Raw genomic sequence first — 15,119 nt, forward strand, 5'->3', positions numbered from 1 at the left:
TAAAAAAGGGCAGTATTCCACCCTCAATGATCATCATTAAGAATTTATTACCTCAATTAAATGATTAATCTTTTCATTTACAGTTTGTGGGTGCTTGCTGTGATTGCACATCAAAAGTAATATATTGGAAGTAAAGTGCTTTGTGAGATCCTGAGGTTATGATGAGGTGTTACCATACATAAATCCAAGCTAGTTATGTCTTTCCTTTTGCCCAAGTTGACTAGAAATGTCAAAAAACTGAAATGGACTACATACTGCGTGGAGTATTCAGTGCCCGCTGGCATAGGGCATATCTGGTGCCCTGGCCGGACAATATAGCGAGAAGGCCAAAAATCAGTTTCACGACGTCATGAAAACAGGTTGCAGTCATCAGCTCTGCCAGTCAATGGCGGGCCGCATTTCCCAATGTCCGATGGCGGGAACCTCATTATAATACATCTGCATATTGTTATAAGGCCAGCCACAGGAATCAGCCCCCCACGCTGGATCATCCGCCCATCATGCCGACGTGTTTCGCAACTGCATATATAAGGTGTGCACTTGATCGGCTGCACTTTGAGGGGAACTTTGAGATGAGTGCACGTTGCGCGATTGCAAGGGACGCGTGCTGGACTTCAACATTGAGGCATGTTGTGGGGTGGGAGGGCGGGAGGGGGGGCGGGTGGCAAGGGCTGCCCTGCAGTTGAGGTGACTTGGGGGACAGGTGGGGGCAAGGGCCCCCAGGGATTGAGGCGACTTGGTGGGGGAGAAGGGCAAGGGCTGCCCAGCGGTTGAAGGTAGTGCACAAGCACATGCAGAGTGGAGAGGGAGAGAAGCATTAAGGAAACCTTGTATAAAGTGACCATTACTCTGCATCTGAGGCTGTTCAGATGCAGCCACATTGACATGCGTGGAGCCGGGCCTCTATCTTATCTGCCCACTCACCCACCGCAATGCAGAGGCATGAAAGTACCAGTAACTGCTCCGGAGCTTTTCATCCCTCGGGCACTGAATGCAAACTAATATTTTAGTGGACTGCAGAACATTTGGATGACTGGGCATGTTGTACAATCTCCTTGTTAAAGCTGGATTTGGAGCAGTTACTGGTGGAGGCGCTCACAGCCCCTTGCAAAGTCATCATTTCGGTTTGGACCAGTCTCCCCCAGGGTTCAAGCTAACAGTTCGGCCTTGCAGTGTGGGTTAGGAGAATGCCTGAAAATGAGCTGAGAGCACAGCATGCAGTCCAGTGGGCAAAGCTGCCGCCAATTGATCAGGTGGAGTGGGGCAGAGGAGGGTGGGGTTTCAGGCAGCCATGCAGCGCACTAATCTCTGACCATCAAAAGTGGTGGCACTCTCTGGGAAGCATTACGGGGCCTCCAGACTTAACCAAGAGAGGTTCTTAGAACACCCAAGCTAACGCACAAGTCACTCTCTTTCATCCTGCAGGAGGAGTACATCTGGATCTTGGAGCCTGGTGAACTAGCTGTATGCCTCGTGGCGTATAGAGAGTGGAGATGACGGAGAAGATAGGGACAGAGGCAAAAGCAAATTACTGCAGATGCTGGAAATCTGAAACAAAAACAGAAAATGCTGGAAAAACTCAGCAGGTCTAATAGCATCTGTAGAGAAAAAAACGGAGTTAACATTTCGAGTCCGTATGACTCTTCTTCAGAGGTGCCTGGCTGGGCAGAGGGAGGAGCAGCACCCTCAGAAAGAAGGGGTGGCTGGGGCTCCTGCACATGCTGCTGAAGAGCCATAGCACGCTGTCACTTGTCGGTGCCAAACTAGACCTAGGGTCTATAGACACCACCTTTTCATTCCTGCAGATGACTGAGAACCAGTGTTGCCAAAGACTACACATGTCTAGAGGACTAGCCAGTCACATCTGCCAGCTGCTGCAGGATTTGGCGCCAGAGGGACATGGAGGCATCCAATGTCTGTGGCTGTAAAAGTGACTATGGCCCTCAATTCCTATGCCAGTGGCTCCTATCAGGTGACCTCTGTGGGATATCACAAGCCCCCACACAAAATGCATCCACGAGATCAAGGACACCATCTTCGCGAGGGCACACAACTTTGTGCATTTCAGCCAAGACCAGGAAAGCCAGGATGCAGGAGCGATTGGATTTGCCCAGATCTCAGGTTTCCCACAGGCGCAGGGTGCCATTGACTGCACTCATGTGACGCACAGATCTCCAACGCAATAAGCGGTCAACTATGTCAAACCCAAGGGCTTCCATTCGCTGAATGTGCGACTACCACAAATGCATCCTGCAGGTCTTCGCCCGATTTCCATGGGGTGTCCACGCCTCCCACATTCACAGTCGGTCCCAGATCCCTGACGCCTTCGAGGATCCTCAGAGACTGCAGGGATGGCTTCTCAGGACAAGGGCTATCCGCAGAGGACGTGGCTGATGACATCCGTGCAGTGGCCTCAGACTGCAGCAGAGAAAAGGTATAACAAGGCCCATGCTGCGAATTGCAACTTGCTGGAACAAACCATCGGGATGCTGAAAATTAGGTTCCAGTACCTGGACTGGTCTTTTGGAGCCCTGCAATATAGCCCACAGAGGGTGTTATGCATTGTTGTCACCTGCTGCGCCTTTTACAACCTGATGCCCCAACGGGGAGAGGAGCTAGCTGAGGAGGAGATAGATGAGCTGCAGGGCTCCTCGATGAGGACGTTGGCAGGGATGAGGGTTGAGAAGGCCCTCAAAAAGTGACGATGAACACGATGAGGGCCTCACAGTAGCCAGACGAGACAGGCACGCTCGGGAGGCCCTCATAGCTACTATATTTGTGGAGGATGATGACAACATGCAGTGAGGAGACACCATAGATCCTCAAATTGCATCTGTGAACACTTGACTCCAGTCTAGCTAATGGCAGCGCACATACCCTCTGTGATAAGGCTCCTGTTATGGAGATGCAGCGGAGGCCCTAATAGTTGCTCGATTCCAGGAGGATGATAACGACATGCAGTGAGGACACTCTACAGATCTTCACATAGCCTCTGAGAATGTCTGACTCCTGCCTGGCCGAGGGCAGCTCGTTTGTGCTCTGTGATCAGGGTCATATCATGGAGACACAGCCATGAAACTTTAAAAGCACGTGATCCTTTGTCCGCCTTCAGCACCTGACCCCTTCAGGAGCACAGTGTCACTGGTCACAGATGCTGATGAGATGGGAGCCAGCCCCACTTTAAAGGTGCTGAGAGCACACAGAGAAAATCATGGAACCCTGCAACACCAGCGGTTCCATCAGGTTTGATTGGAGGCCCTGTTTCCCAGGTGTTCCTGCAAAAGCAAAGAGAGAGAATTAGTGCATGGCAGTGGCCCGTGAAACAGGATACATAACTCTCAGCATGGTTGTCTGATGGATATTGCACTGCTGGATCCTCACTTGGTAGAGCATCGCCGACCTCGCCGTCAGCACAGGAACGGTCCAGATTTTGCCGGCCAGCTGGATGACTGTTTTCAAAGTACGTGAGGACCTTGATTTCAGGAATTCCTCCACCAGTCTGTGATCTCTCCCTCTTGTTGTCTGCATGAATAGAGATGTAGAGAGTATAAGCAGGATGCCTCCCAGGCCAGGCCAGATGATAAGTATGCCTAGCATGTGTGGGTTGTGAGTTCTCCCATGGACGGGATGAGGACAATGAAGGTGTGTATGAGAGCGTGAATGGTGATGCCCCATGAACTGGCAGTGAGTGAGGTTCCTGTGGATGTGTGATGGGTTTGTGAGTTGAGAGTGATGAGAAGAGTGACGTACCCTGGCAGAATGGAGACCATTCATCCTTTTTCAGACTGGGTGGCAGTTCTCTTTTGTAGGGCATTGGCACTGACCACCACTTTCCAAGCTGGATTGGTGATGTTGCCGCCCATCCTGCAGCGGGGGTCAAGGACATCACGGCAAGCTCCACAGCGTCCAGAAGGCGCTCAAGGGGCGCATCATTAAACTTGGGGGCTGCAGTTTTCTTGCCTTTTTGGGCCATGTCTTCTGTGCAGCAGTCCTGGGCTGGAAGCACTGAGAGGTGTGCGCTTTAAATATGGTACCTGGCATGAGGAGGCAGTGATCGAAACGGCATGTTTCCTGGGAATGCATAATTAATGCAGCAGGATTGGGACGATACGGTGTGAGAAGCCACCATTGCGGCCAGCGGGTAAAACAATGTTCCTCCCACCCGCTACCACATTTAGTCTTGGACTATTCTGCCCACTGAATGCAAAAGTATCCTGTGAATGGCGCTGGATCTAAATTGAAGGAGTCTCAGGTGCGAGTCACAAGAATCACTGCTGATATTTTTGTGATTTACAATATCTATAAATGATTTATAGTTGAGGACAGAAACAGAACTGTCTAAACTTGCAAATGGCATCAAGCATTAGTGGGAGTAGATTTCAAACGATTATGAACAGGCAAACCAATTACTATGAGATTTGCTTAAATTGAGAAGTGGGCTGAAGAGTGCCAAATGAAATTTAAGGTAGTCAAATGGAAAGTAACGAGATTTTGTCAAGGAAATAAACTGGGGATTATAAAATAAATGTCTCTAGACCAAAGGGCGCAACACACAAGGATAAGGACATTTAGCTCACTGAACCTTAACAGCACAGTTTGCGACAGTCCTGAGGAAAGCTAAATGAATCTTGAGATGTAGAGTATCAGAGTACAAATCACAGGAGTAGGAATGGATCTGTGCAAGACACACCTATGATCACATCTGTGTGAGATTCTGGTCGTTACACTATAATAATAAAGTTTGAACATTAGCAGCAGTGCAGAAAAAAAAGGGCAACCAAACTGATAACTAGCTTAAGATAACTGAACTATGACAAAGGATCAAAGAGACAAGGGTTGTTTACTTCAGTGAAATGAAGATCCAGAGAGATGTTAAGCTCTTTAAGGGAATAGAAAAAATATTTGACACTGCCGTCATTCTTATAACCAGAAGATATTGGCTCAAGCTTAAAAGAGGGAATTTGTAGAGAGTTAACAACTTTACAAGGAGGGTGTGAATGTTTAGAATAGAGAAGATTTAGGGAGTTCAGAGTCCTTGCCAACACCTATTCCTAAATCAACACTACCAAAACTGGTCGTTTATTCATTGTTGTTTGTGGGTCCTTGCTGTGTGTAAGTTGGTTTTTCCTACTTTACATCAGTGACCACACTTTAAAAATACTTTATTGGCTGCTAAGGTTTTTAGGATATCCAAAGATCATGAAAGGTGCTAAATGAAAGCTTGTTCTTTCAAAGTGGACCCAATGAACTTTGCAAGTGACACAATCATCCTAAATTAATATTTTTGTTCATTATTGAATGGCTTGATTTGAATAGCATGGATTATATAATATGCTGCATTATAAATTCCATCAGCTTCATTGTATTTGATTTTTGTGTAACACCTCACATCTTAAAATTTGGTAATATTTAATCTTATCTATAACATATGGAAGTTTTGTTTAAGCAGGTTTTTGGGATAGTACTCAAAATAATGGATTCTCACTGACAAATTGTATACTCTGTTTAATGTCTTATGAAAATGTGAAAACAATTATCTATTAATCCTCATAATAGTATTTGTAATTCTCTTTGATCCAATGGATAAGTAAACACCATTTCAAATATAAATTCCCCTAGAAGTGGGGGAGTACAATGGGGTAGATCTTGTGCTTTACAATTTGTTGACAGATTGCACTGTCTTCTTATTAATTGTTCTGTGAAAATCTGCCTATTTTCCCACAGCTGTTAGCATTTCTTCAAGGATTATTCACATTCTACCATGAAGGTTATGAGCTTGCACAGGAATTTGCACCTTACAAACAGCAGCTACAGTACAACCTGCAAAATGTAAGATCTTTTCTATTACGAAACCACTGTGAAAGGTTTAGATCAGTAGTGCAGGATAATACCATGATTTAAAAGGAGACAAAGTTAGGAAATAGGAATTAGTGATGCCAAGCTTGTTTTTAAAGCCTGAAGATTTCAATAGGAAAGAATAACTTGGAAAGAAAGGAATTCTGCAATATTTAAGCTCCTGGGGAACGATGAAAAGATTAAGGAAATATGCAGTGCCTCAGTTTTCACATAGTAAGGATGTTAAGAGGAAGAAGAATGCTTATGATGAGGTATTTGGAACTTAGAAGGAACGAGAGCGGAAAGTTTACTTGAGTACTGAGTGTAGTGCTATTAATGAAATAGAAATAGCTAAGTAAGGTTGTGATGGAGAAACAAGTTTGAGCCAAAGTCATGATTTGCTCTGCAATCATTTAGTCAAAATAAGACATGCCTAGTTTGCGGAACAATTTTTGCCTGATTTCCTTAACCCTAATGAATATTTCAAATGAAGCAGTCTTCTGTGTACTTTTGCTGGTTTTCATGCTCCTACAAAGTACTACCCCAGTGGCTGCAGCTTTGCTGATGGACTTTTTGTGGAGGATGCTGCAGATGACCTTCGATGATGACCTCCAGCAGGTTTGGGCCTAGAAGATCCAGGTTCAAACTGCATCATCCTAACATGGGCAATTTATAATTGAAAGGCTCTTTTTTTGTTTGTTGCTTCCTGGAGGAGCATTTTATAAAATGGATACAAGGTATATAAGCACGGTATTCAATAATTCACAATAGGTGTTAAAAAAAAGTTGTACAGTTTTCTGAATTTTACATTGGGTATAAGTGATTTATATAAATATGATATGTTTAGATTAATAAACTATTATTTCAAAGAAAAACACCTGAATACATTTACAAATAGCCCTGGAGTCAGTATCAGTGCTTTGAATATCTTAGAACTATAAAGCCTATGGTGTGCTCAGAATTTTTATGTAAAAATTTGATTTGTTTCTTTGTATCTCGAGACCACATTTTGCACAGTTGATGCTTTTGTGGTCCCAGCAGAACATGGCCATGTTTTCTCACTGTTTTGATCATCCGAATCTGTACATGTCCTTAAACCTACAGCCACATTCTTTTTGATCCACTTTTTAAAAAAACTACATTATAAGTGAATTTTCCTTGCAGATCAGCAAATGAGGTACAGCTAATAGTAATTAAATCAAAGACATACGTATATTAGGGTCATTACTGTGATAATGATTTTTTTGGTCCTGTACTACACCATCTGGAAAAATAGTTACTGCCATAAAATCCCTGATACTTGAATCTTGGAATACAGGGTAAAATTTCAAAATTTGCTTACGATACCAATCTTAGAGGAAAAAACTGAGGATGACACTAATCAACTGCAGCAGGACATTGATAGGTTAGTAGAATGGGCAGGGACAGATGGAATTGAAAAGGAGGTGCAAAGTGATACATTTTGGGAGAAGTGATAGGGAAAGGCAATTATAGACTTAATGGCAAAGTTCTAAAGAGTGTGCAAGGAGAGAGGGACCTGGAAGTGCATGTGTGTAGATCTTTAAATGTGGCAGGAGATATCGAGAGAGTAGTTGGCAAAGCAAATGGGATCTTGGGTTTCATTCATAGAGCTATTGAATACAAACAGGCAAGTCACGGTGAACCTTTAGAAAACTATGTTCGGCCGCAAGAGTATTGCATCCAGTTATGGTCACCACACTTTAGAAAAGATGCGATGGTCCTTGAGAGGGTGAGAGGAGTCACCAAAATAGTTCCAGGTATGAAGGATTTTAGCTACAAGGTTAGGTTGGAGAGGCTGAAGTTGTTCACTTTGGAGCAAAGAAGATTGAAGGGCGATTTGATACAGATGTACAAGATTATGACAGGTTTAGATAAGGTGGACAAGAAAAAATTGATCTCTTAGCTGATGGTACAAGCATTAGGGGACACAGATCTAAGATTTTGGGCATGACATGCAGGCGGGATGTAAGGAAGAATGTTTTTTCGCAGCAAGTGGTGATGACCTGGAACTCAGTGGGGGAAGCAGAACCAACAAATAATTTCAAAAGAAAATTGGGTGGGCACTTGACGGAAATAGATTAGCAGTGCTACAGGGATAGAGCAGGAGAATGGGACCGACTGGTTTGTTCTCCAGACAGCAGGCCTGGACTTGATGGGCCAAATGGCACTAAAGGATTGAGATTCCATACTTGTTGAAGTTAATTTGCAATGTCACAGAGATAGTTTGGCAGTAATTATGATGTGAAAAAGGATACATAGACTGGAACTTAATTCTTGACTTGACTTAGTTCCTCTTGTGAGTTTAGTCCGTACTTACAATTTCAGAATTTCACGCTGTCAAAACATTTAAATGGAAATCCAGGTGGTGAGATACAGTTTTTTGCCTTGCTTATGGAGGAGCAGCAATCTTCAAGAGAATTTTTCAGATTCTTGTGCTTAACTGCACATGTGCACATTCAAGAAGATAGTGGAGAGCCCAGTTAGCCTTGCCATATTTAAAAAGTTCCATCACACTTTTGATTGCTAAGCTATAAAACCTATTATGATTTTTTATCTCAAGACCAGAAACAATTTTGAAAGTACCAGACAGGAAGTGGAAAGACTGATGCAGAGAATGAAGTCAGCCCCTCAGGATTACAAACCACCTGGCCAATGGACAATGGAGAGATATCTCTATGTACAGGAAAAACGTAAGTACACAAAAGCTGTTCTTGTTACTCATTTTCTTACCAATTGCCTTTTTAAAATATAGTAGTAGACTTCCTGCTGCCTTTTAAAGGTCTTTCAATTGTATTTCTTTATGTTTTTAAAATATCTATAAGTCTTATAACTGGTAGCACACTACCTGTTCACTTCTAAGTTATTGAATCAATTGCAGTTTAGATTTATGCGATAACTGTCTTTTCAGTCTGCTAGTTAATGATTTATAAATTAGATGCTATTGGGCAGTCTCACCCCAGTACTACCTAGGTGGTGTGTTGGTGGGATGGGGAGGTGGATGTAAGTGTCCACAACACTGAATTTCTCATAATTCAACACAAATTGTTGATTTTACTCAAAGACCAAAAAGCTTATTAGTATATCAGGAGAAATATTTACACTGGCAGATTATGCATATTTTCTGGGATTTGAGTTCAAGCAAGTTAGAAGATTAAAGTGATCTTTTTAATGGCTGTAACTTGTATACCTGACCAATTAAGACTTTATTCTGCAAATGAGTGTCTAAGATTGAAAAGTGTTCAAGTACCTCAGCATTGAAATTCCTTGCAATAATAAGTGCCAAAACTCATTAAGAATGTAAAATTAAAAAAGTGATAAAAAGAGAATATAATAGAGTTCATGCATAATTCTAACAATGCTATTGAGTTTTGGAGTTATTTAACACATTAGGTGCTATGATCACTGTGAGATATATTGCTTATCATATTGAGGACAGCTTGTGAAATACCTCCTTGCCCCAAATGAAAACCGGTTCAAGTAATGTACTAGGTACCATTTTATTATTGTGTTTACAAGCCTGGTCAATTTACAGGACTCATAACCTTGGCCTCTACTCTGCCAATATAAACACTGCAAAACAAATGGAGGGATTTAGTTTTAGCAAAAGTAAAGTCCGTGTGGTCACAAAAATGTATTTCCTATCTTTTTCTACTTAGTTCTAATCAGTCCTTGCAAAAAAATTTTTAATGGGTATATGTGAAGCTGTAATTTGTAAGTGAAGTGGTTGACACATGATTAGCTCTTTTTAAACCTGTTCAATTGAGGTCATTTGGACTAAAATACAGATGGACTGGATTCATCAAATCATAGAATCTTACAGTACAGAAGGAGGCCAATTGGCCCTACCATGCCTGTGCAGGCTCTCTGAAAGATGCCTCCAATTTAGTTCTCTCCCCCCCCCCCCCCCCAAAATAAGTGGGTGCAGGCTGCAGTTGGGTTGCCCAACACTGGAGGAAATTTGGAGGCAGCCTGCACAGGACTATATTAAAGGCCCATGTCAGTGCTTTGGGACATTGTTCCAGTTGAAAAAAATCACAAAGGCCTTCCAGCCCCCACCCCTCACATTCCAAACCCTCCCCATGCCCATCCATATCACTTTATGCCCCCCTTATACCAAGTGCTTCCCTTTCACCCATACTCTTCATCATCAGCAAAGTGATGGAAGGGTTTGTCAACAGTGCTATCAAGTGACACTTACTCAACAATAGCCTGTCCACTGACACTCAAATTGGGTTCTGCCAGGATCACTCAGCTCCTTACCTCATTACAGCTTTAGTTCAAAGATGGACAAAAGATCTGAACTCCAGAGGTGGGGTGAGATTGACTGCCCTTGGCATCAAGGCAGCATTTGACCAAGTGTGGCATCAAGGAGCCTTTGCAAAACTGGAGTCAATGGGAATCCGGGGGAACACTCTTCACTGGTTGGGGTCATACCTAGCACAAAGGAAGATTTTTATGGTTGTCGGAGGTCAATCATCTCAGTCCCAGGACATCGCTGCAGGAGTTCCTCAGCGCAATGTCCTGGGCCAAACTTTCTTCAGCTGTTTCAGCAATGATCTTTCCTCCATTATACGGTGAGAAGTGGGGATGTTCTCCAATGATTGCATAATGTTCAGCACCATTTTTGACTCCTCAGGTAATAGAGCACACCAAGTCCATAGACAGCAAGACCTGGACAACATTAAGGCTTGAGCTGATAAGTGGCAAATAACATTTGTGCCACACAAGTGCCGGGCAATGACCATCTTCAACAAGAGAGAATGTAATTATCTCCCCTTGACATACAATAGGATCACCATTGCTGTATCCCCCACCATCAACATCTTAGACGTTACCATTGACTAGAATCTAAACTGGACCAGCCATATAAATACTGTGGTTACAAGAGCAGGTCAGAGGCTGGGAATTCTGCAGTGAGTAACTCACCTCCTGGATCCCCATAGCTGGTCCACCGTCTGCAAAGCACAAGTCAGGACTGTGATGGAATGTTTTCTACTTACCTGGATAAGTACAGCTCCAACAATACTCGGGAAGCTCGACATCATGCAGGACAAAGCAGCCCGCTTGATTGGCACCCCATCCACGACCTTAAAGAAACATTCACCCACTCCACCACCAACACACAGTGGCAGCAGTGTGTATCATATAACAAGATGCATTGCAGCAACTCACCAAGGCTCCTTCGACAGCACCTTCCAAACCCTCGACTTCTACCAGCTTGAAGGGCAAGAGCGGCAGATGCTTGGGAACACCACTACCTGCAAGTTCCCCTCCAAGGCACGCACCACCATGACTTGGAAATGTATTGCCATTCCTTCTCTGTCACTGGATCAAAATTCTGGAATTCCCTTCCTAACAGCACTGTGGGTGTACCTACACCACATGGACTGCAGCAGTTCAAGAGGTTCGTTCAGCATCACCTTTTCAAGGACAATTAGGGATGGACGATAAATGCTGGCCTAGCCAGCGATGCCCACATCCCATGAAAGAATAAATTTTAAAAAAGAATTGTGCTCCCTATACCTAAGTTCGGATCATTTATACATAAAAGCAGTGGTTGTAATACAGATACCTGGGGGATCCCTCTGCATACTTCTTTCCAGTTGAAAACATCCATACAACACTACTTGCTATCTCCTATCCCTCAGCGAATTACTTACCAACTTACCACGGTACCTTTAATCCTATTGACTTTTATTTTCCAAATAAGTCTGCTATATGGTATTTTATTCATTATCTTTGGAAAGCCCGTGGCCACAAAATTTGGTTCCCTTGTGCCTGTGGTTGCTGTTTTAGTTTCAAAATGGCATCTGCACCATTTTTTTTATTCATTCATGGGATGTGGGCATACTTGGGCACATTTTGGGAAGGTCAGTAGCATGGCCTTACGCTGGAAGTATGCAATATTGGCCAGCACTGCCATTTTCAACTTCGCCACTCTAGTAATTCCACTCTTAAACATGCACAGCTGAACATGTATTAAGCAACAGGGAGGATTCCAAAACAGCCCTATTTAAAGTGATCGTCAGCCACTCTCATGTTAGTTGCAAATTAATTTCTAGTGCCTCTGTCTAAGTTAGCAGAAGTGCTTGGTGTTTTCTAGAGTTGCTTAAAGCCAATGAACTTTGGTGCTGCACATCCAGAAAGCTTTGGTTCTGACTTCAAGAGTTCTGGTGATGCTACTCGCTCCCAGTCATGGGTACTGTAGTAACCATCCTTATTGGCCTTCAGCATCAGAGGGAGATTGTGTAGAAGCAGCATGGAAGAGAACAGGCTGCTCAGAGAGAGAGAGAGAAGAGGGGGAGGAGAGGGAGGAGAGCTCTCATCAGGAGGCCATATCTACCTAGGTTCTTCTGGGAGCATTTTTCTTATCTGCAACCTGAGATCCGGGCAAGGACAGTGTTGCTAATGGCGATAAATGTGACCATGGCCATGACCTTCTCCACATCAGGATTCTTACAGATTGGTACAGGCAACATCTGTAACATCTCCCAGTTTGCCATCCATTGCTGCTCAAGGGAGGGGACTGACCCTCTTTATGCTGAGAGAGAGAGAGAGAAGTGCATTGTGCTCTCTGACCAGAGAGAAGCAGACATTGCTTTGCCAGGGTAGTGGGCTTTCTCCATGGTGCAGAATGCCATTGATGATACATACATGGTTTTGCAAGCGCTACATCTGAATGAGTAAATGTACATTACCAACAAAGAATTCCACTCCCTGAATATGGCCATGCTCAGCACATCATGCAGGTGAATGCCTGCTATCCTAGTAGCAGTCATTGAAGCATTTATTCTGTGCTAGTATGCTGTTCCTTTGGTATTTGAGTCTTCACAACAAACCGGGGGGGGTGACCACTGGACAACGAGAGCTATCTTTTTACTACTTGGCTCATGCCTCTGGTGCACAACCCAACTACACGTGGCCAGCATGTATATAATGAGAGCCATGCTACCACTTGAAACATCATAGAGCTGACCATTGGGGTGCTCAAACAATGATTCTGGAGAAACCCTGCTCTACTAGCCAGAGCACCTTCCAATTTGTCATGATCTACTGTATCCTGCACAACTTTACGGTGAGGGATACAACAAGAATCTCAGAAAGAGGAGAAGCAGTAGAAAGGGAGGAGACATCCTCTTTCTTGATGGGCTGTGTTCCACTGAACACAACGCCAAATCCCATTCTACAACAGCCTTACCTTATCTCTGTCACTGACCACTACTGCATCCCCTGGCCACAATTATGAAGTTTAAAGCAACCGCAGCCGCCATTCCAAACCAACTTCATCAACAAGCTGTCCAATATCCCATATAAAAGTCAACTAACTACCCTTGGATTTTCCGTTAGTGCCTGTCTTGCAGATGCCCTTGCTTGGCCTTATGTTCCTATATAATGCTACGACAGCAGGAAAACAATATGGCTGATGGAAGGCTGCTAAGTTTCAATAGGGGAAACTGTAGATCACCTTGCAGGATGCCCTTGAGCGATTCTGGCCTAGAAGGTCCAGCTTTGGACTGCAGCATCTAGACCTGGGTGACAGCAGCCTAAGTTGGCTGCCTGACCAACAGCAATGCCACAAGCAGAGGGGCAATGGTGGGAGAATGAATGCTGTTATCGTGGGAGAGGACAGTAGATTCATGCTCCATGGAACCACTGCCCCTCCCCTGGTGCAGCACCTCAGCAATCCTAGTAATCTACAGGAGGAAAGATTGCTGAACTTATCTGCTTGTGCTACAGTGGAAACAAAGACATCGGCCATCAGATGTTGTATCATGGTCGAGTTCACAAGTGCTGTCATAGAATTGGTCACCAATTCCATGATGGAAAGAATGGGCAAGCTCTGCACAAAGCCCTGTACCAAGTTGGTGCCAGACTCCTCCAAGTTCTCTGACAGGCTTTCTGACAGAGCTGCCAATACGCCAATTATTTCAGTGCACAGGTCCATCAGCTTTTTTTGCACCTGCTCCATAGAAGTTGTCATCTTTCCTCATCTGAGTTATCTGCAGTAATTTTAGTGTGCGACCTCGTTCTCCCGTGAGCCAGCATCTGCACTACCCTTTCCCCTGGCCTGGCTGCAGGCATCGTGCCGGTGACTCACCACATTCAGATTCCGCCTGTATACTACCTGTTAAAGTATGTGCGATATCAGTACCTGAGCTGGTGGCTGCAAGTGTAAGATTGGGTGATAGTGTTTATTTTTTCATGTGTCCTGTACCTTCTGGACTTCACGTTCCTGCACCGGTGTTTTGACTAGGTGACAATTCTTTGGTATCTGAAAGGAGAAAAATGGAGGGGCATGATTGCAGTGATGGAAGCAGGGGAAAACTAGAGTTCATGCTTACACAATCTGCAGCTTATGTATCAGAAGGCATTGTGGGATGAAGGGAAATTGGGATGTGAAAATCTAGATTAGGTAAAAATATGCCATCATTTTCTATGGTTTCATCCACACTTCTGGCAGTAGTGGCCGCTCTGTCTTCTCCATGGCAGAGCATGTCATCCACCGAGTAGCTGGTGTTGCTTTGTCCTGCAGAAGAGAAGGAACTCAGTCAGTGAGTATTTTCGGTGAATGTTTTCAGGTGATGTTCCTGTCAAAGTTGTTATGATATGGCAGGTGGTATTTGCCAGGCTGACCAAATCTATGAGGGAAATTTGGCCACGCTATCACAACGGAATTTTTGCAATTTGTAATTATTACGTGAAGGCTTGTGCACTGAAGTCAGAAGTAACGGGCCCATTACCACCTTTGAGATTTTAAAGATTAAATTAAACCATTTATTAACAGAAGAACAAACTTAAACACACACAAGATTATAGTTACACAGTTAAAGCAGTTCCCAAAATGTCTACTTAACCAGACTCCTAACTACACACCCCCTTTAAGGCAACAGTCCAAATAGATTCAAAATTTATAAAGTCATCCAGCAATGTTCCCACAAGCACTCACTGGACAATGGACTTCCAAAGGCTTTTAACACAACTTTGGTTACTGGAACAGCAAACTTCTGCAAGGTGGCTAGAGGCATTTTCTCCAAGTCTGTTTCACATAGTCACCTTTCAAGATCTCACATGGTCACACCTCACCTCAGCCTTCCATCCTTCTTTAAATATATTTTATCCCTTTTGATTTGTAAATCCCATCGTTTCCACATGTCTTTAGAAGTTACTTTTCCCAGAATATAAAAAAAACTTTAGTGTTCTCATTATGGCAAACACTTTTGGGAAAAATCAACATGAATCACTTTGCCTTACTTATCTTGTCG

The 15,119-nt window shown here is 43.8% G+C and overlaps 1 protein-coding gene across 1 annotated transcript in view; it reads left to right on the forward strand.

The window, feature by feature from the left end:
• arhgap42a (Rho GTPase activating protein 42a) overlaps positions 1–15,119 on the forward strand; it is a 480,518-nt gene that overhangs the window by 317,796 nt on the left and 147,603 nt on the right. Inside the window, exons 7-8 of the mRNA XM_078545811.1 lie at positions 5,725–5,829; positions 8,417–8,546. Coding sequence (XP_078401937.1) covers positions 5,725–5,829; positions 8,417–8,546 — 235 coding nt within the window. The remainder of the gene's footprint in view (positions 1–5,724; positions 5,830–8,416; positions 8,547–15,119) is intronic.

Source organism: Cetorhinus maximus, chromosome 7, assembly GCF_964194155.1.
Source record: "Cetorhinus maximus chromosome 7, sCetMax3.hap1.1, whole genome shotgun sequence".
Taxonomy (NCBI): Eukaryota; Metazoa; Chordata; class Chondrichthyes; order Lamniformes; family Cetorhinidae; genus Cetorhinus; species Cetorhinus maximus.